Source organism: Pongo pygmaeus, chromosome 5 (assembly GCF_028885625.2).
Source record: "Pongo pygmaeus isolate AG05252 chromosome 5, NHGRI_mPonPyg2-v2.0_pri, whole genome shotgun sequence".
Lineage (NCBI taxonomy): Eukaryota > Metazoa > Chordata > Mammalia > Primates > Hominidae > Pongo > Pongo pygmaeus.
This window is the reverse complement of record NC_072378.2, coordinates 39,996,613-40,018,785: the sequence shown is the minus strand read 5'-3', so window position 1 is coordinate 40,018,785 and position 22,173 is coordinate 39,996,613. Positions and strand designations below refer to the sequence as shown.

Below are 22,173 nucleotides of genomic sequence, written 5' to 3'. Positions count from 1 at the left end.
TTTGGACTGTGTATATATGAGTATGCCAGCTCAATGCTTAACCTTTTCGTGTCTAAACTTAACACATGATGCATATATAAAATGGGTAAGTTACAGTTATTATGAGGGCCATAACTTCTCAGTTTCCTGTATGTTTAAATTTGAAACTTTAATGTTGTACTAATGGAATTGTGTGTGTTTTATGTATATGCACAAGTCTGCTAGACAGATGCTAAAAATGCCAAAATGGAACCAGTCAGAATATAAGAATGTTCTATAAAAGTGATTGTAGGGTTTAGGCATCTTGTTGAGATCACTTTTGGGGTTTGACAAAGCTGTTATAGCTGAGTGGTCTTCAGTATGAAAGAATGTTCATATCTGCCAAGGAGCATCCTTAAGTCTTATGTGAGTGCAGGCTATCTTAACATTGCAGACTACTAAATACCTATGTGCACAGTAAATATTTGCATATTCGATCACTTATTTCCACCAAATTCCTTTATTATTTTGGAAATGAAAATGAAAAATATATCAAGTGCAAGGCAAAATAACTTTAAAAACATTACTTTTAAATTTAGAGAGAGAGAGTTTGTGATATTTACTTTACTTGCACAACTTTTATGTTTGTCAGAGAAACAATTATGTAATTGTGTTGACACTGCTTGTTAAAATGTGAGAGAAAGTTAGGTCCATTCTCTCTTTGGAGATTTAGTTGTTTGGTCACGCTGGCTACACTATTATTTTAAATAATGAGCAGAACTCTATATGACTCTAAGCTCCCCAAAAGTGCAGGCAGTGATTGATTTATTGAGCTCTCCCTCTCTTCATTCCTCTCTCTAAACTTCTCTTCCTTCATTCCACATATTTTTTCAATCCCTACAAACTTCTAGTTACCCTGACCTAGGCTTAAGAGAAATAAAGAATTTCTCTGCAAGAAGAATACAATCTTTTTTTTTTTTTTTTGAGATGGAGTTTCACTCTTGTTGCCCAGGCTGGAGTGCAATGATGCTATCTCTCTGCTCACTGCAACCTCCGCCTCCAGGGTTCAAGCGATTCTCCTACCTCAGCCTCCTGAGTAGCTGGGATTACAGGCATGCACCACCAGGCCTGGCAAATTTTTTTGTATTTTTAGTAGAGATGGGGTTTCTCCATGTTGGTCAGGCTGGTCTCAAACTCCTGACCTCAGGTGATCCACCCACCTCAGCCTCCCAAAGTGCTGGGATTACAGGCGTGAGCCACTGTGCCTGGCCAAAGAACACAATCTTATGAGTCAAATAGACAAGAAAATTAGTGGAAGGTATAATGAGTGGAAGAGGGACATAGAAGAAGATCCTCCATTCTCTCTTAGGAAGGTGAGAGTTATGGGGCACGTGGTCAGAAAGAGCTTTAAAAAGCAGGTAGCAATGGAATTGAGTCTGAAATGTGGAAATATGGGAGTTCTCCATGCAAATGAATGCGAGGACAAAAGAAATTTGGTTGGGGCAGAAGAATGGAGGCTGAGGTTTGTGATGGTAGATGACTTGGCCTTCTACACAGGAAGAACAACTTAAATTGAAATATAAATAAATGTGTGGGAAATCTTTTGGGGACTGTAGACAGGTTAAACAGCTAGAGAAAGGATAATGTGGAAATAATAGGAAATGACATGTGAAAAATATTCCAGGTTATGGAAAGCCTCATATGGCCTACAGAGAAAACTGGATCTTATCCTAAAAGGAATTGGAAGTTGCCAAATAATTTAAATCATAGTGGAGGCCCAGTTATATGTGTATAGAAAAGTCATTCTGGTGGCAGTGTAGACAGAGGATGAATTTGAGAGACATGACACTATTTAGGATGGTATTACAATAATGCAGTGTTCTCAGAGGCAAAGGCAGTCTAGAGTATAGGTAGGTAGCACACATAATAGAAATGGGCCCATTTCAGAAACTGGAGAACTTGGACTTAGGGCCCATGTAAATGAAGGAATTAGTCACCACTTGGCCTCAGCCAGTTGTTGCCATTTGGGAAGACAGAGACACCCTATCACACACATACACATACCCTGTTGCACATTTATTCTTTACTTTTGGCTCTCAGATGAGTGTCAAACATTTTTAAAAACATGAATGTGTCAACACTATACTGATCAAACAAAATAAATCCTTGGGCCAGATACAGCCTAAGTCAGTGTATCACTGAAGTGTGTTCTTTTGAACATTGATCTTTGAAAAATGTCTTCTGTGGTCAAATAAATTAGAAGCAACTGAGACTTGACAAAACTGATTTTAAAATTCACAAGGAAAGGAACCTGTACAAGAATAGTCAAGATAATTTTGGAAAAGAACAAAGATGGGTAGACTTGCTTGGCAGATATCAAACTGTATTATAAATCTATGATAAGTAAAATAGTGTTGTATTGTCAGTTTGTTTACTGACAATAAACAAATAAATTGTTGAGATAAAATGGTTAGCTCAGAAATAGACCTATGTATATATGAGAACTTAGTTAATGATATAAGTGGCATTTAAAATGTATCGGGGAATAATGGATCATTTAATAAATGGTACTGGAGAAATTAGCTATTAACTGAGCAAAAACAAAGTTAGATTCTAACTCGTGTTACTAAAAAACATAAGTTAAATAACTAATAAAAAAACAATAAATAGAGGGAAATGCAGAAAGCACATTTATCATGTTGGAGAACTGAAGGCCCTGTGAAGACATAAAATGCAAAAAAAATGAAGAAAACAAATTTGACATAATTAAAATAAAATTTTTGGACAACAAAGGCCACTATAAGCAGTATTAAAAGGTAAGCTACTATCTGGGAGAAAATATGCAACATAAGCAGAGGATTAATATGATTAAATGGAAATAACTCCTCCCAATGAATAAGAAAGAGACTCAAAATCTACTACAAAATCAGTCAAAGGACATTAACAGGCAGTTTCCTAAAGAGGAAATATAATTGGTCAAAAAACATATAAAAGTGTGCTTAACGTGAATATAAAATATGAATATGAAAATGTTTGATCACATTACAATCAGAGAAAAGAAAATTTAAAATAATAAATATCTCTTTCTGTAATCAAATTGGCAAAATAAAAATTTGATAATATCAAAAGCAAGTGAGGAAACAGGAACTCTTCTGTTATAGGTCTGAATATACATTGGCAAGGCCACTTTAGAGGACATCATTGTCAGTATCTATCAAAACTGAATGTATACCTGCTCCATGATCCAGAAATTCTACGTTTAAACATCTACTATAGAGAAATGGTAAAGACTGTTGTTCTTTCCAGCACTGTTTGTAATGGCAAGTAATTGGAAAGGATCCAGTTGTTCATCGGCAGAGAACTGGTTAAATAAACGATATATTTATACTGTGAAATACTATACAGACTTAGAGTATAAAAAATGAGGTGGATCTACTGATGTGAGAGACATTGTTGAGTGAACAAATTGCGCAGCAATACGTAGAATATTAAGCCAATTATTTAAAAAGGGAAAAAGACATGAAGCAGTGCTATATGTAAAATGTCTAGAAGTATGCATACAAAAGGGATAACTAACAGTGACAACTATGGTGAAAGTTGGAGGATGAGGAGGAGAATTATATTCAAAGGAGACTTTAAATGTAAATATTTTTAACAAGCATGTATTCATGCATTTATGAATTACTTGTATAATCAAAAATAAGTAAAGGTATTTTCAGTAATGGGAGAAACTTGAGCCTGTTTATTTTCTAAGGAGGGGCAATTAATATAAAGGGAGAAGTAGAAAATACAGGAGAGGAGTTAATTGATGGAGAAAGGTCCCTGAGAGATAGGAAAGAGTGGGTACAATCTAGAATTCAGTTGGAAGAGTTTAGCTTTAGATAGGAGGACGGCCAATCTCTATGACCAGAGATGAGGAGGAATAGATGAGACTAAGAGAGATAAACTTCTGTTTGTGGGGGTGGAGGCTGAGAGTGGAGAGAGGAGCTGGGAAATTTGCTTTATGATGACCTCCATTTTATCTTCAAAGAAATAGTTTGTCCCCCACCGCCCTGGTGTCTTGTCCTCCTTGCTGTAGATACCAGTAAATATGACTGTCTTCCCCACCTGTTCACCTCAATCACATTAAATGTTATTAGCCGCTCGTTACTATCGGACTCTTTCCTCTTGTCATCTTTGTAAAGAGTAGCTTGTTAATGCCATTACATATGCCCCCACATCCTATAGTGCTGTGCTGAAAACAGCAAGGTCCTAATAATGGGCCATACCAATGAACTAATTTCTACTATTTAAAAGGACACGGGAAACTGCTTTCAGTGGCTTGCCTTCTTAGTTCTGGTATATTCTGCTCTATACTCAAGAGTTATTCTGTTTCCTGTGCCTTCAGAGGACCACATTCCCAGCTTTATGCCCAGAGAAGTCTATGAAACTACCCCCCACCGGCATCCTACAGAGTTGGGTTTTTTTTCAGCCTCACAAAGCCCTCTGTTGTTCCTCTTTAACAGTCAGCTAACTGAAGTTAGGGAGAAGTGGTGGGGAGCACTTCTGCCCTTTCCCTCTCCTTTAGATTTTAAGAGCCTTCCAGCAGCTTGACCTTACCTTTTGTGTAAAATATATTTAGTCACTCATTACAAGTTGCAATCCCTTTTTGGTCCTTGGGATCCAGATGGGGAATTGAAAAGAGTTTTTAGATGTCAGGCATCAAAGGAAATTGAGGAAAATATCTGCATTATTCTTTCCTCTCCTCTGAATCTTCTGACTTTCCTAGAGGCTGTGCCCCAAGTCTCTGGTACTTTCTCCTTTCATATCTGCCTTTAGGAGGAAAACCTTAAAAAGATTAGTAATTCTTTTCTGTTTTCTATTCTTGTAATCCTGTTGTAAACATGTTGATGATAAAGTCACATCCTTTGCTTCTCTCTGAATGGTGATACAGATTTTTTGTTGTAGTTAATTTTCTTTCCTGTTTTTAACCATCCTAGATAGTGGTGTTATAAAACAGTACTTTGCAAGATTGTGCTATGTAATTAATGAAAATCAAGGTACTCCAGAGGAAAGTATTGTAAATCTGCACTGCATTCCTACCTGTAAGATGCTTGCTACAGGCTGTGTCAGCAACAAAGGTGTGGTTTTAAGATGAGAACAAATGAAAAGTAGTGGAATATGTAATTCAATTGTAGATAACTTAAACCGTTATATTGATCTTAATCTGTTTATTCTGATTAGCCCTCGCATTTTAAAAACATGGAGCCAGTAAACTTTATCTGTAAGACTTTTAAGTTATTTTTTCCTACTAACTTCTGTGGAGAGCAACTTTGAGACAACTGTTTAACTGGATACTATTCTACCAAACATATCTGATTATTATTAGCTTTATAAAAAGATGGTAGGTTTGTTTTATAACTTAGGTAGTAGAAAGAATATTATATTTGGAATCAAATAGACTTTGGTATTACTCTTATCACTTACTAAGTGTGACCTTGATATAGTTAACTTCTCTAAGGCTAAATTTTCTCATCTCTAAAATGGGAGATAATAGAAGTCTCAGAATAGATTACCTAGAGAATGAAAGAGGAAGAATATGTCTAAAAGAAAAAAAATCATAAGTTCAGTTTTGATCAGACTGAGTTTGAAGTGCTACAGAAAAATTTAAATATATAAATGTTGATTGCTTGAAGACTAAAGTTTTTTTGTTTGTTTGTTTGTTTGTTTGGGGTTTTTTTTTTTTTTTGGTTTTCTTTTTTTGAGATGGAGTTTCACTCCTGTTGCCCAGGCTGGAGTACAATGGTGCGATCTCAGCTCACTGCAACCTCCACCTCCCAGGTTCAAGTGATTCTCCTGCCTCAGCCTCCTGAGTAGCTGGGATTACAGGCATGTGCCACCACGCCCGGCTAATTTGTATTTTTAGTAGAGACAGGGTTTCACCATGTTGGTCAGGCTGGTCTTGAACTCCCGACCTCAGGTGATCCACCTGCTTGGCCTCCCAAAGTGCTGAGATTACAGGCATGAGCCACTGTATCTGGCAAGACTAAAGATTTTTTAGTTTATTAAGACTGTATTGTTCATTGCACTTAGTAAGATGATGCTGTATCTCTACTATCCATAAGCTAATGGTAGGATATGTGTCTCATGGAATTTTGTGAACACTATTCCCTCCTATTTTCCCCATATCTCTCCTCATAGTGTGCCCCTAGAAGACTCCTCGTGTGATTTTTGCCCAGCCAAGACTGGTTTCATCGTCTCCGCTGCCATGCCCCTCTAGTTCACAGGCCAAAGTTCCATAGGCCATAATTGTCTATGGCCTGCAGGGTAGGTTGACATTGCTTAGCTGAACAGTCTTTTCTGTTCCTTTTTCCTGATCCCTTTATGAGTGATCTCAATCAAGCCACATCTTTCTGCTTCAAACTCTGGCTCCTAAATCTCATTAGATCATTGTGTATCCGTGATGCAAATAAAGCCATGTTGATTATTAGCAGCTTCATGAGATGTATTTTTATTTACCTTTCTATGCCAAAGGGCAATTTTCCTCCTTGATTATTATCCATTGAAATCAAAGTGTGTTTGAATTTTCCCAAAAATGTGCAAAATATCTTCCATTTTACACAAAATTGAAGTCAAATAAGAAGGTCTTATTTGGCAAGTAATCTTGAGACTAGAAGTATGGAGAAACAGGCTCATAACTTAAATCTAAACTAGAGCTCCATGTGGTCCAGTCAGTGTACAGTGTCACTTTTGGAAGTACTCAAAGGTCAGATTGTATGTGGGCTCTCAGGAATTGCAGGAGTTAGGGGAGCACATTTTCCTCCATTGCTGCTTCTCTCAGCACCCACCACACTGATGGCAGCCACCTGCTACCCTCCCCCGCCATCCTGCGGTGCTCAACTTTCCGCTTTCCAGTCTCTCTTCAAACTTCTCAGACAAATCCTCCCCTGAAGATAGGCCCTTTGTCTTTTCATTTCTGTGCCTGTCTCCCCTACTTCTTCACCTAGATTCTCGGATCTCTGTTTCCACCTATTCAGATGGCTGGACGACCCAGAAGCTCGATTTACACTTGGCAAGGAAAAGGATGGAGTCTCTAGGAAAACACAGTTTTCTCACTTGGCCTCTCTAATTATAAATTTTTGTAGAAGACTTTCTTTAAATGCTTTCTGTCTCTCCAGACACATTTATAAATCAGCCATTTGAGTTTTTAAAAATTATAGATTGATGTGTAAATTAGAAGGTTATACAGGTGAATATGTGCACATGCTCAGATATTTAAAGATGCTTATCTTGGTGGTTATCTTGCTTTACCTTGCACTGCAAATTTCTTGAGAAGAATTTTTTTTTTCTTGTAAATTCACAAAGCACACAGTACCAGGCTTCTCATATAATATCATAAATGCTTAAGAAATGTGATTGATCTTGTTGAATTAATCCCTTTACCATTATGTAATGGCCTTCTTTGTCTCTTTTGATCTTTGGCGATTCCTCAGGGATCTAGAACTAGAAATTCCATTCGACCCAGCCATCCCATTACTGGGTATATACCCAAAGGACTGTAAATCATGCTGCTATAAAGACACATGCACACGTATGTTTATTGCAGCATTATTCACAATAGCAAAGACTTGGAACCAACCCAAATGTCCAACAAGGATAGACTGGATTAAGAAAATGTGGCACATATACACCATTGAATACTATGCAGCCATAAAAAATGATGAGTTCATGTCCTTTGTAGGGACATGGATGAAATTGGAAATCATCATTCTCAGTAAACTATCACAAGAACAAAAAACCAAACACCGCATATTCTCACTCATAGGTGGGAATTGAACAATGAGAACACATGGACACAGGAAGGGGAACATCACACTTCGGGGACTGTTGTGGGGTTGGGGGAGGGGGGAGGGATAGCATTGGGAGATATACCTAATGCTAGATGACGAGTTAGTGGGTGCAGTGCACCAGCATGGCACATGTATACATATGTAACTACCCTGCACATTGCGCACATGTACCATAAAACCTAAAGTATAATAATAATAATAATAATAATAATAATAAAAAAAAGGAAAGAAAAAAAGAAATGTGATTGATCAATTTACTGACGGAGAACTCAGTGTTAGGATTTTAGGAAAAAGTATTTTCTATTTTCTTTTGTATCCCTATAAAAGAAACCCAAAGTAACCAGTTCAGATTTTATGCACGATTCTGTCCTAATAAATTTCTATAGACAATGAATTTCCCCCACATTGTTGTATAAAACTTTGTGGTTTCATTTTAGTTGCCTCCTTAGATGGTCATCTGAAAATGATTATATATTTAATTAATCTAAGTGTTTATTCTGAAGGATCATAGGAAAAATATTGGTCAGAAATGCTACAGTAAATGCATTTTTTATAATGTAATTATAAATTATGTAAATAAGATAATGTAAATAAGATAAAATAATGTATAATGTAATGCAAATATATACTTTTTGTAATGTAAATAAGATAAAAATGTAGCCATCACTTTTCAATACTGTATGCTGGACTTCAAACTGAAACATTTGGAACTGGATTATGTTCAGAAGGGGTCATTTTCTTCTATTAAAGTTTCATGCATGTCTGTTCTTTTACCAGATTTAAGCTGCTTATTATTAATACTAACACAAAATGGTTTCTTCAGAAACTTGGGAAATAATAAACAGCCTCATTTAGAGAGCACTCTGGCCTGGATTTGGTCCATGAACTTATGGATGTGAAGCTGTTTAGTGTGCTTAAGACCTCGAAGATCCTTTAAGAGAGGCTGTTTGGATTAGGTGCCCCATGATGTGTTTGCTTCTTGCCAAGTTTGGTTTGAAGTAGTTGGGACAAGACTGTGAACAAAGCCCTGCGAATCATAGAACTGGGAAGCATCTCAAGAGATCCCCTTCCTTAGCCCCTGTATCCAAGGAGGAAAATTTGCAAATCATTCAAGACAGGCAGCTGCTGATCCTGTTTTAGTGAGATATCCGAGAGTGGAATTCCTGATTGTGCCAAAGTGACTGTGTTAGAAGAAAGCACCCAACATTCTTGTTTTCCTGTCACACACGAAATGTGAACAATGATGGGTGGGATAGCCATTTGGTTTCTTGGGTGGTTGATGGTGTGAGGGGATTGCTTATGACATTTCAAAACCTGGAAGATGCTGATATTTAGTTTAGTTTTTTACTGATTTCTTTCTTTCTTTCTTTTTTTGATTGGAGTGTTACTCCTAGCATTTATCTGAGTCACTTTATAGCAGGGGTTGGAAAACTCAACATTCCATGGAGGGCAAACAATTAATCTGAAGTAAACTAGTGAGGGCCAGATGGAGTAGTGGTATCTGTGCTTAAATTGGGGACTAAGACCACTCAGACTGAATTTTTTAAAAAAGACAGTGTTGACCAAACAAATGCTTTGCCAGCTACATTTTGCCTGTGGGTCTCTTTCTTTGTGACTCTAGTTTAATAACCAGTATGCCCATAGATGTATAAATTACCAGTTAATCCATGTTTGCAGTTTCATTTTTCTTACACAAAACAATTTTGGTTGTGTGGGGTAACTGTTTCTAATCTAGATATTCTTGGCCTTGGATATTCCTTTCCAAAATGATTGATGATTTGGTTTAGGTTGACGAAGGCTAGCCATGTAATCTACTTTATTTCTCTATCAGGATTTATAACCAGATCAATATATCACAGAAGTGAAGCCATAAAAGATCTTAGAATGATCTTGCCAGAACATGCTTTTATTGTATTTTATTTTTATGACTTATTTTATTTATTTACTTATGTATTTAGAGACAGGATCTTCTTGTCACCCAATCATAGCTCACAGTAACCTTGAAGTCCTGGGATCAAGTGATCCTCCCACCTTAGCCTCTTGAGTAGCTAGGACTCCAGGAGCACACCACAAACCCAACTAATTTTTTTTTTTTTTTGGTAGAGACAGGGTCTTGCTATGTTGACCAGGCTGGTCTCAAACTCCTGGGCTCAAGCAATCCATCTGCTTCCTGTGCTAGGATTACAGGCATAAGCCACTGCCCTGGGCCAAAACATGCTTTTAGAAGGGACAGTATCTAAACTAGGGGAACTAAACTCAGATGCCTTTATGCAGGACTTCTATGTTGTACACCTCCAGGGGACGCACTTCACAGTGGCCTACACAAATGGCTAGGCACTGCACAAAGGTGAGGGGGCACTGGCATTCACATGGACTGCACTGTGATTATGCAGTGATGCAGCCCTGCTTTCAAGTCTAGGCAAGTAACATACCTTTAGGAAGCAGTGGATTCTAAGATGTTAGGGAATGTTGGGGACCACGGCAAACTGAAGAACATGTCCCGCAAAAAGGCATTCAAATGTAATTAAGTTTAAACATTCCTGTAGGCAAGTTTTACTGCCAGCTTGAGATCCTTGCTGTAAATCAAGGACTAAGAGGTGTCTTTCAGATCACTCTGGGAACTTTGCAATAATTATGATTCTCTTGGTTGCATATAACTGAATTCAAACTCAAAGCAGAGAGGATTTCTTGTCTCACATAACTGGTTTAGCTCAAAGAAGAATTGAAGGGAGTGATATAAAAATCAGGGCCCTTGGCTGGGCATGGTGGCTCACGCCTGTAATCCCAACACTTTGGGAGGCCAAGGTGGGTGGATCATCTGAGGTCAGGAGTTCGAGACCAACCTGGCCAACATGGTGAGGCCTCCTCGTCTCTACTAAAAATACAAAAATTAGCCGGGCATGGTGGCAGTTACCTGTAGTCCCAGCTACTTGGGAGGCTGAGGCAGGAGAATCGCTTGAACCCAGGAGGCAGAGTTTGAAGTGAACCAAGATCGTGCCACTGCACTCCAGCCAGGTGGACAGAGTAAGACTCTGTCTCAAAAAAAAAAAAAAAAAAAAAAAATGTTAAAAAACATTAGCCAGGCATGGTGGCTCATGCCTGTCATCCCAGCACTTTGAGAGGTTGAGGCGGGTGGATCACCTGAGTTCAGGAGTTCAAGACCAGCCTGGCCAACATGGTGAAACCCCATCTCTACAAAAATACCAAAATTAGCTGGGCATAATGGCAGGTGCCTGTAATCCCAGCTACTCGGGAAACTGAGGCAGGAGACTCACTTGAACCCGGGAGGCGGAGGTTGTGGTGAGCCAAGATCACGCTATTGCACTCCAGCCTGGGTGACAGAGGGAGACTCTGTCTCAAAAAAAAAAAAAAAAAAAAAAAATCAGGGCCTTCACTGTTTGACCTGGGTTCCTGACATAGCCATAATCCTTCACCCATCTGAACTTTACTTGGCCCTGCCTCCTTGTGCTGAAGGGCAGGGGATACGGCCTCTAGTAGGGACCCCAGTAAAAAGAAAACTTATTTTCTTCTCAAAATCTATACAGGAGACACGAAGACACTCTTTTTTTGCTTGGCTTGAGTCATGTCACCAGCTTCTTGTAGTGATATAATAGCTGTTACAGGTGGGACAGTGGTTGGAGGAACCGAGATGGGATCAAGTGGTATGACTGGCCAGGCCTGAGTCATGGGGTCCATATACCTGCCTGCCCCTCCTGAGCTTGTAGAAGGAGACTGGGAGCCTGTTACCATAAGAGGGACTAAGAAAGCTTGCTAGGCAGAAAAATAGACCTCTCAAAGTCTACTGTTCTCTTAAATTCCCCAGAAGTGTCGGCCTCCTCACAATTTTTTCTCCCTTCTTTGCAGCACAGGAAATGCCCCGTGATCAAAATCTTGCTGGAAATTTTACAAGTTCCGTGTTCATTTGGCTTAACCGATGAGAAGATTGTTTTTATATATGGCAAAACTGAATTGTGTTAGTTGTGCTAATTATGAATTGCTATTGTTTTTGGTTGAAATCTCTAAAATTTAAGCTACTGAATGTATGCCCTGTGAGATATTCTGAAAGTGAAACAGTTAAGAGTCATTTACCATATTTCTCTATAAAAGATCCAGTTGCCCCTTGGGACTGCTTATGAGGGATTGAGAGACTTTATTCTAGAAAGAGGGCTACAGTAGACAGAAGTTAACTGCTCTGGGGATTTCAAAATAACTGAGTTTCACTTACTCGGGATCTCAGAACTGTGTGAAAGGCAAGTATGGATAAGGGGGAACTGTATATTTAAAATAGGGGAGCTTAATTCTCATTCTGTTCCAATTAGTTGTGTTGATATTATGCAAAGATTTTTTTGTCAGATTAAACATGTATATAGCATATTTCTATTAGCTTAAAAAATTTTTCCTTAGTACTAATTATTTGGTTTGTGTTTTCTGAGTGAACTAGTACGTTTTGCTTCTAACAACTGTTTTTAAATACATATAAAATGCATTTGCCTTTGATTTTTAACTTTTTTAAAGCTAAACTGTTAAACTTAACTATTAAACTAAGACTAAACTTTTAAGGTGCTGGTTCACCTGCCCCTCCCCTCTCAAAAATGAATCAGCCCTGCCCAGTTCTCTAAGTCCAACCTGGTCCTGTCTAAGCACAGTTAGTGTAACTGTTTTTCAGAAATACCTTGGAGGGAATTCTTTGGGTGGACAAAATGTAGTTAGAAGGCCTCTGCTGACATCAATTATAAAATCCATGATCCTATTACTATATTTTGTTTCTTTTTTTTTTTTTCAACTATGCTGTCACTTTGAGGGACTATAATTTATGTCTTGTTTTTTGGTTTAGTGAACTAAATTATTACTACAATAATGATTTGTTGTTGATTACTTTCATTTAAACATTGTGTCTTGAGATTCTTTTTTTTTTTTGCCTCTCTGAGGCTCCATTTTCTCATCTTTATTTATTTATTTTGTATATATATATTTTTTTATTATACTTTAAGTTCTAGGGTACATATGTACAACGTGCAGGTTTGTTACATATATATACATGTGCCATGTTGGTGTGCTGCACCCATTAACTCGTCACTTACATTAGGTATATCTCCTAATGGTATCCCTCCCCCCTGCCCCCACCCCACAACAGGCCCCAGTGTGTGATGTTCCCCACCCTGTGTCCAAGTGTTCTCATTGTTCAATTCCCACCTATGAGTGAGAACATGCAGTGTTTGGTTTTTTGTCCTTGCGATAGTTTGCTGAGAATGATGGTTTCCAGCTTCATCCATGTCCCTGCAAAGGACATGAACTCATCATTTTTTATGGCTGCATAGTATTCCATGGTATATATGTGCCACATTTTCTTAATCCAGGAGCTGGTACCATTCCTTCTGAAACTATGCCAATCAATAGAAAAAGAGGGAATCCTCCCTAACTCATTTTATGAGGCCAGCATCATCCTGATACCAAAGCCTAGCAGAGACACAACAAAAAAGAGAATTTTAGACCAATATCCCTGATGAACATCGATGCAAAAATCCTCAATAAAATACTGGCAAACTGAATCCAGCAGCACATCAAAAAGCTTATCCACCACAAAGAAGTTGGCTTCATCCCTGGGATGCAAGGTTGTATCTTGAGATTCTTAAAGCCTTTGCATCTGGAGGTAAACAAAATGAAGTGTCACTTTGTGTAGATCCTCCAGACAGTCTTCTGCTTGGAGCCTAGTTAAACAAAGAGTAATAAAAATGGAAAAACTAAACTTTAAAATGACTTGTATTTTTTTCTAGCACATAAATGTGTTGTGTCTGGAGTGACACTTAAGTTTATAATCTCCAAAAGGGTTGAGGCTTTTTGTTTTATTCATGCAAATATTAAAAGATAAGAAATGACAAACTACCTTAGCTTCATAATTTAAACTTCTAGGAAAAGTGCATTTTGCAAAAGGAAGGAGAGAATTTCTATAATGGAAATTTCCTCTGATCATCAAACTCTGGGTTTATAAATGGTTGATTTATTTACATATCAGGACTGTCTCTAGCTGAGATGAATTAAGCAGTAGCCTGCATTGTTGATTTTAGGAAGTTCAGAAATACTTCCGAACAAAAATGTTCATCTCACTCTTCATTGCTGAAATGTATCATTAGCTTTTCATCCCTTTTATTAATTACCCTTCTCTCTGTCTTTTAAAAACACTACTGAAAAGATAGTATACACATCTGGTTATTAACAAGTGAGTATAGACTCTTCTTTACTATTTTATTGTTACAACAGCTTTGTTGAGATGTAATTCAAATACTAAAACATTTACTCTTTAAAGTATGCAATTTAGTTGTTTTTAGTACAAACGTGCAACCATCAATCACCATTATTTAATTTTAAAACATTTTCATTACCCCCAAAAAGAAGCTCTGTACCATAGCCATTAGCAGTCACTCTCCATTTTCCCTTCCTTCTAGCCCCTGTCTAACACTAACCTACTTTCTATCTCTATGAGATTTTCTTATCCTAAACATTTTCTAGAAATAGAATCACAATATATGGCCTTTTTTGACTGGCTTTTTAAAATTTAATGTGTTTTCAAGTTTTATCCTTATTGTAGCATGTATCAGTACTGCCTTCTCCTTGCCAAATAATATCCCATGGAATGGATACAGTACATCTTGTTTATCCACTCATCAGTTGACGGTCACTTTGTGTTGTTTCCACATTTTGGCTAAATAATGAATAATGCTGTTGTGAACACTCACTACAAATTTTTGTGTGGACACATGTTTTTAATACTGCTGGGTATACACCTAGCCGGGTCATATGGCAATACTAGGTTTACATTTTGAGGAACTGTAAGACTGTTTTCCAAAGAAGCTGTACCATTTTACATTTCCAGCAACAATGTATGAAGGTTCCAATTTGTCCACATTGTCACCAGCACTTCTTATTGTCTCTTTTTTTTTGTTTTAGCCATACTAGTGAGTGTGAAATTGCATCTTATTGTGATTTTGATTTGCATTTCCCTAATGACTAATAATGTTGAGCATCTTTTCATATGTTATTGGCCATTTGCATTTCTTTTTAGAGAAACGTCTATTCAAATCTGTTGCCCACTTTTTAATTAGATTGTTTGTCTTCTTATTATTGAGTTGTAAGATTTCTTTGTATGTTATGGATTATGGATATGATGACAAGTCCCTTGCCAGATAGATATGATTTGCATACATTATCTCCATTGTGTTGTCTTTTCACTTACTTGATTGTGTCTTTTGAAACACAAAAGTTTTTAATTTTTATGAAGTACAGCTTATTTTTTTCCTTTGGCTCTTTGTGCTTTTGATGTCATATCTAAAAAACCATTGCCTAATTTAGCTCATGAAGATTTACTCCTAAGTTTTCTTCCAAGATTTTCTTTTAAGTTTATCTCTTACATTAGGTCTATGATTCATTTTGAGTTAATTTTTGTACATGGCCTGAGGTGGGGGTCCAGCTTTATTCTTTTGCATGTGGATATCCAGTTGTCCAAGGATCATTTGTTAAAAAGACCATTCTTTCCTCCATTGAATAGTGTTGGCACCCTTGTTGAAAATCAACTGATCATAAATATAAGGGTCTATTTCTGGATTCTTAATTTTATTTTATTCATCCATATGTATGGCCTTATGCCAGTATCCCTCTGTCTTAATTATTCTAGCTTTGTAGTAGGTTTTGAAATAGGGATGTGTGAGTCATCTACCTTTGTTCTTTCTTTTCAAGATTGTTTTAGCTATTCTGTGTCCCTTGACTTTCTGTATAAATTTTATAAGAATATTGTCAATTTCTGCAAATAAGCCAGCTTGAATTTTGATAGAAATCGCACAAATGTAGATCAGTTTAGGGAATATTGCCATCTACACAGTGTTAAGACTTGTACGCTACAACCCTGCTGAACTTGTTTCTTACTTCTCATAATTTTATAGTAAATTCCTTAGGATTTTCTATATACAAGATTATGTCATGTGCAAATAGAGACTTCTATATCTGCAATATTATTCTCAAAAATGAAGAAGAAATTAAGACATTCCAAGATACACAAAAACTGAGCAAATTTATCATCAACAAACTAGCCAGTAAATTTAGGCAAGATAATGAAATAAATTTCCTTAAATTCCTTGAACTCCTCGGTCTCCCAGCCTACATACAAGGGTCCCTACATGTTTTTTGGGGCATACCTTCAATGCTGAGGAAGTTTGTAACACTGTCTTTCTTCTCACTTTCTGTTTGTGCAGTCTCAAGGCCAGCCAGAGGTGAGTTATAATGCCCTTCTCAGGTCTTTTCTGGGCACACATATAGTCCTGCACATGTGTGTGGCCTTCCCGATTCCGAGGAATACATCAGAGTTTTTTGAAACCCCTTATACACATTTCTCAGGTTTTTCTAAGTTTTTGGTTACATTCTTGTTTACTTCGCTGGCATTGCAGCTTTGCCAGCTGTGATGTTAAACACTTGCCACTGATTTTTTTTCAACAAACACCCCGAGGACAGGGCTGCTCATACTGAGTGAACTCTGAATCAGGTCTAACAAAGACAAGTACTGTGAGTGGAGCTTTTCCGGAGAGCTCCCAGATGAGTCACAGAGTGGCAGCTCTTTGAGGATGGGGCATTTTGAGGAGCCCCAAATCCATACTGCCCCCTAAAGTGGTTGCTAGGCTGCTGGATTTCACAGCTCCAATGTTTCAAGGCTGTTGTTTTTGAAGGCTACCATGGAGCTAGGGAGAGGTGCTGGGAATGTTGAAGTTAAAATACCACAAAGCTCATGGTTCCTACTGAGTTTAGCTGTTTGTCTTACATAAACACTTCTTGGATTGGTGTGAGCCTTTGGATAATTTCCAGAGTTCTGAAAAAGTTGATTTTGACAATTTTTGCCACTGGTATTATTGTTCTTGTGGAGTAATGGATTTTCAAAGATCGTTACGCCACTATTTCTCTTTCTTTATTTTTAACTAGTATTTTTCCTTAGGACAGATGAGACCAGAAGCACATGAAAAGGCCTAGTGTCTATTGAAGAGTGGTTACAAGATTGAGTTGGAATGGAGGCTCTGCAGAAGGGACTGGAGACAAATTTTGCCTGATTACATTTACTTATTTAATGTTTAATTGTAGCAATGTAATAAATAAATAGCCATGGGAGTATATATAGGTCAAGCCTTACCCTTTTTATTTTACAGTGTTCTATGAAGCTATGTCATCTGGTTTTCCATCCCACAGTAGATGGGGGTAGGGGGAGCACATATTAAAGACAGGCACATTAGGACAACTGGCAATGAGAAAGAAGATTTTAGCAAAAAAAAGTAGACATAATACTTAGCAGATGCCAACGTAGTGTACTACCTACTCACTTTTCATAGTCTATATCTATATCAAAATGAAAATATTAATTTGTGCTCTGTATTTTTTTTCTTTTTTTTTTTGTTTCCTTGGCAGTGGCTTTTTTTTATTATTATACTTTAAGTTTTAGGGCACATGTGCACAACGTGCAGGTTAGTTACATATGTATACATGTGCCATGTTGGTGTGCTGCACCCATTAACTCGTTATTTAACATTAGGTATATCTCCTAATGCTATCTCTCCCCCATCCCCCCACCCCACAACAGTCCCTGGTGTGTGATGTTCCCCTTCCTGTATCCATGTGTTCTCATTGTTCAATTCCCACCTGTGAGTGAGAAAATGTGGTGTTCGGTTTTTTGTCCTTGCGACGGTTTGCTGACGATGATGGTTTCCATCTTCATCCATGTCCCTACAAAGGACATGAACTCATCAATTTTTATGGCTGCAGAGTATTCCATGGTGTTTTTCAAGACAGATAATGCCTAGTATATTTTACATCTATTCTTTCTGTCAAGAATCAATAAAATGTTTAAGGTTAGATATTTAAAATTTTAGACTTCATTTACCTAGAGCGTTTATGGCCAAGAAATGTCATATATCCAAATGATATTGCTAATGAGACATCAATGTTTCATTGGTAACAAATTCTGTTGAGGAAAAAGATTCTCTAATTATATATCTAATTTCGTCATAGTTCCAACATCTTAGAAATTGAGAATTTCAACACTATGTTGTCTCCATGTAAAGACACACGAAGAAAAGTGATTAGTGATTACGCTTCTCAAAAGTAGAACATTGAATCACACAGTTATAATACTTTCTTGCACATTCCCTGTACTAAGTCCATTAAATTTGTAAGCACCAATAACACTTTCTACCTACACAGCAACAGATGCATTGACTTGTTGCTGAAGATATTATTGTTAGTTTAATAGTTGCATAAGGTGGTCATAAGTTTAATAGTTGCATAAGGTGGTATAAGTGACCACTTCAGAATAATCTCCAGTCAAACCTGTGTGTTTTAGGAGGCCCTTATAATGTTAGATCACTCAACACACAGGCATGAAAGCATATGAAACATAGAACTGTAGATAGGATGTTGACAGAAGTAATAGGGCAGGAATTCTGATATGAACAGTGAGGGGTGAACTCAGAGGAGCCATCTATCAAAAAATCCACCCACAACATGGGGACCAATAGCTGATGTCATCATAGCTGGTTTAATGAAAACATCTCAGAGATCAAGGAGCCACTTGTATCAAAAAACGAACATAAAGCTACAAAAGTTTACTGTTCCATGTAGCATAGATTAAAGACACAGTTTTGAAAGTCTACATCATTTCATGCATATTTATAAAAGCTTATATTACAGGTGGTGCTCTTCAAAGGCTGAGAAGATCCAGCCTTTGGGTTCTTAAGAACACCATCAAATCAAGGGCCGCTCTGCAGGGCTGAAGAATATATATAGACTAGCATCTTCTACCAAAAAGTCATTCCAAGAAAAGAGAGGAGGGGAATTCCTAGAGGATTTTCAGTTGGTGCTTAGTTTTTTAAGTAGGGAATTACATTACAAGGTATATGGTGGCAAACAGAGTGTGTTCCTCCTGTTCTAGGAAGTAACTACTATTGTGAGTGTTTATACCATGTGAGGTACCAGGTGTCAGGCTGACAGTTTGCCATATTACAGGTATTGTTTCCCCAGAACTTTTTTTCAATATATTCTTTGATTCAAGTCCAGTGTGTACTAAAAGATGAAGAATATATTTAAGATGACTGAACTCCATTTGCGTTACACGTCCTTTCTTAGAGAACAGGATTGATGTGCTGCTGTTCCTAGATAAAAATGTAAATTCTAGCTAGATATTCACATATATAAATTTTTAATAGATATTTCTATAACATTTTTTAATAGTGTTTAATAAGATTGTTATTAGAATACAAGCCATTTAATTCATATGCAGTTAGCCATGTTGATATTAAAAGTGTGTCATTTCTTTATTGCAGTGTCCTGGCAGGTTACAATGGTACCATCTTTGCATATGGGCAAACAGGCAGCGGGAAGACATTCACTATCACAGGGGGTGCAGAGCGTTACAGTGACAGAGGCATTATCCCAAGGACACTGTCATACATTTTTGAACAGTTACAGAAGGTATGAAACTTTTCGTTCATATCATTTTGTATTTGATATATTCAGCAAAAATATACTGAAAGCAGGAAATTTATTATGACATGTATTTTATTGTGTCTAAATGATAAAGTCTTATTGTGTCATAACTTTGGCCTTTACCTTTAAGGAGAGGTTGGGATTTTGCTGTACAAGTGAAAATTAAGAAGGTACTTCTCATTAAAGGGCTGCTATTTCAGCAAAGGCTCAAGGAGAGTTCCTTCTGATAAACACACGAAGGTTGAAAGAGCAGACAACACCTTTTACCAACTAATATCTTATATTCCTCAAGAAACTGAGGAATGTGTTCCTATCAAAGCAGATCTTTCTTTTAGCTACTGAAACACTAAACAGGATAGTATAATTGTTACTGTTTTACACTTGATAGAAGCCCAGAGGAATTTACCAAAGTACAAATACCATTGTAATTATTATCATTGTAAAAAAGAGTTATCTATCTAGATTATATGTGTCATTTATTAAGTGCCTCAAAATGCCAGTAGCTTTATCAGTTTTACCAGTATTTGATATAACATCTAATGCAACTTCCCATTTCATAGTTGGGAAAACTGAGCCTCAGTTTAAATATTTTCCCCTGGGCCCATATTCTGTAGGCAGCTGATCTGGAGTTCTATCCCAAGTCCACCTGATACCTAACTCTGTGCTTTGTGCCATTATGTATATTGCTTCTATACCTCGGACTGGCTTTATTTTGTTGGTTGTGTTCAAACAAATTCCCCATAATGAGTCACATACCTTCTCTGAGTTTCAGTTTTCACTTCTGTGAAAGCAGAGATTGAATTGTATTAGAGAATCTCCAGTGTGCCTACTAGTTCCAGCAATTCCTTGGTTGTATTACTTCTGTATAATAAATGTCTTAACTAGGTCAATATAACAGTCACTCCAAAATTTCTTGACTGTATATTATTTGCATTTTGAGCTGCAAAGATGAGAAGAAATTGCTGAGATCTGCATAATTCTAATTGCTATCCATAAAGTAGCAATTATCCATTAGTTCAGCTCATCTTTCTCTAGCTCAAACATGCCAGCTTTGCATGCCAGAAAATTTGGATGAGAAAAGATTGAGTATAGCATACATGTTGGATCCAAAGCCCTTTTTTCATTTACTCACTTATTTCTGACATTGCCTGTTTTGTTCCCACATTTCACAACCTGGGAATATAATTCCTAATAGTTTTCATTGCTGTGGCCTAATGTGGAATCCTTTTGTCTTAGAAAGATCACTGGAGGTGCAGGTCAACCTGGTTCTGAGAAAGTGTGCTGCTTACAGCATGTGGCCTTGGGGCGGTTACTTAATGCCTCAGTCTTATGGATTGCTCTGAGGGGCTGAACATACTGTGTTTAAAGATATTGTCCAGATTCTTGCACACAGTATGTGCTCAATACATGATAATTATGATCACAGCCAGTAATATCCATATATGGATATTAATGTGGCCAAGTGATCCCTGACCAATTTCAGAGAACCCTTGAAACTCTCAAAACAAATGAAGCCAAATCCCATGATTAAGTTAAATAGAATAAACTCATCCTCTCCCAAAGGACAATATTTTTTGTCCCTTTAAAATTTTAATCTATGGTTACTAAAATACAGATCCAAATGTCTAAATGTCTCCTTAGTACTTACCATTTGTCAGGTTCTTTGTTTTAGATCTGTTTGTCACTGACATTACCGTAAACTCCATTTCATTCTGAATGATCCTAAATAACTTCCTGGACTTATAGTGAGCCCACTGGAACAATTTAAAGCCAGAACAACTCTTTGTAAATGAACATATTTTCATGATGGGGCATAACACATTCATTATAATCAAACAGCTGTGGTGAAACTGGTCAAGCAATTTGAAGTGCCTCATGAAGTTTGTTCATATTGTATAGCTGGAAAATGCAGCCTAGTACTCAGAGGTCCCCAGCTGATTGCCTTAGAGAGGTACATGGAGCTCTCTAGAATTCTTAAAGGAAACATTTGACCTATGCAAAGTCTTCATTTCAAGATACAGTAAGAGTCCAGTGCATACTGGGTCCTGAAATGTCTATGAGAATGCCAGGAGCACATTTTCACTGATTTTAAGAGAAGAAAATTGATGCCATTTATTTTAGAAATCGCTCTCATTATTTTTGAGTATTGTGAGTTTCAAACTTGTTTTGGGGCAGGAGAAAAGGCTGTCTGCAGGAAACATGTGTGTTACATTACAGTCTGGCAATCCTAAACACTAAAAAGGAGTAATAAGGAAAGGTAGCTTGCCACATAGCTCCATGAATTTTAAGTGTATTTTCCAATAAAAGTCCAGAAAATGCAGAAGCTGGAAGAGCCAAAGACATTATCCCTATCATCTCAGAGCAGTGGACCTGCCATTTTCCTGATGTTTTATGATTTATTCTAACTTCTGGAAGAAGAGATTTTCTCCACTGCAGATAAACATACAAGGTGGCTGTCCTTTTTGCTTTTATTTTCCTTTCCTTTTATATTCATATACTGAATTCTCCATTTGAAGCCTTCTAGAAATAATAATAAAAACAATAACTACAGCAATAATAATAGCAACAGCAGCAACAATGATTCATTGATATCTGTTATGGGCTACACACTTTTGTAAGATTTTAAATATAGAATCTTATTTCTCTGTTACAACAGAATGCAAGATAAGGGCTATTATCCCCTTTTTTATGGTGAAACAACTGAGGATAAGGGTGTGGGATTATTCTGTTATAAATGGAGTTTCAATATTCAAACTCAGTTCTTATCTGATGCTAAGAACTCAGAAATGTATAGTAAACTCTCAAATCATAATCTCTGGGTTATTTCAGAAATTTTGGATACATTTTAAAAATATGTTGGTTTAAACAGGATCTC

At 37.1% G+C, this 22,173-nt stretch overlaps 1 protein-coding gene across 3 annotated transcripts in view; it reads left to right on the top strand.

Annotated features, from left to right (window-relative positions):
- The window catches only part of KIF6 (kinesin family member 6), a 386,628-nt gene that overhangs the window by 67,189 nt on the left and 297,266 nt on the right, over nt 1-22,173 (top strand). For all 3 annotated transcript variants that reach the window (XM_054492899.2, XM_054492898.2, XM_054492897.2), the window contains exon 4: nt 19,136-19,283. In XM_054492899.2, coding sequence (XP_054348874.2) covers nt 19,136-19,283 — 148 coding nt within the window. The remainder of the gene's footprint in view (nt 1-19,135; nt 19,284-22,173) is intronic.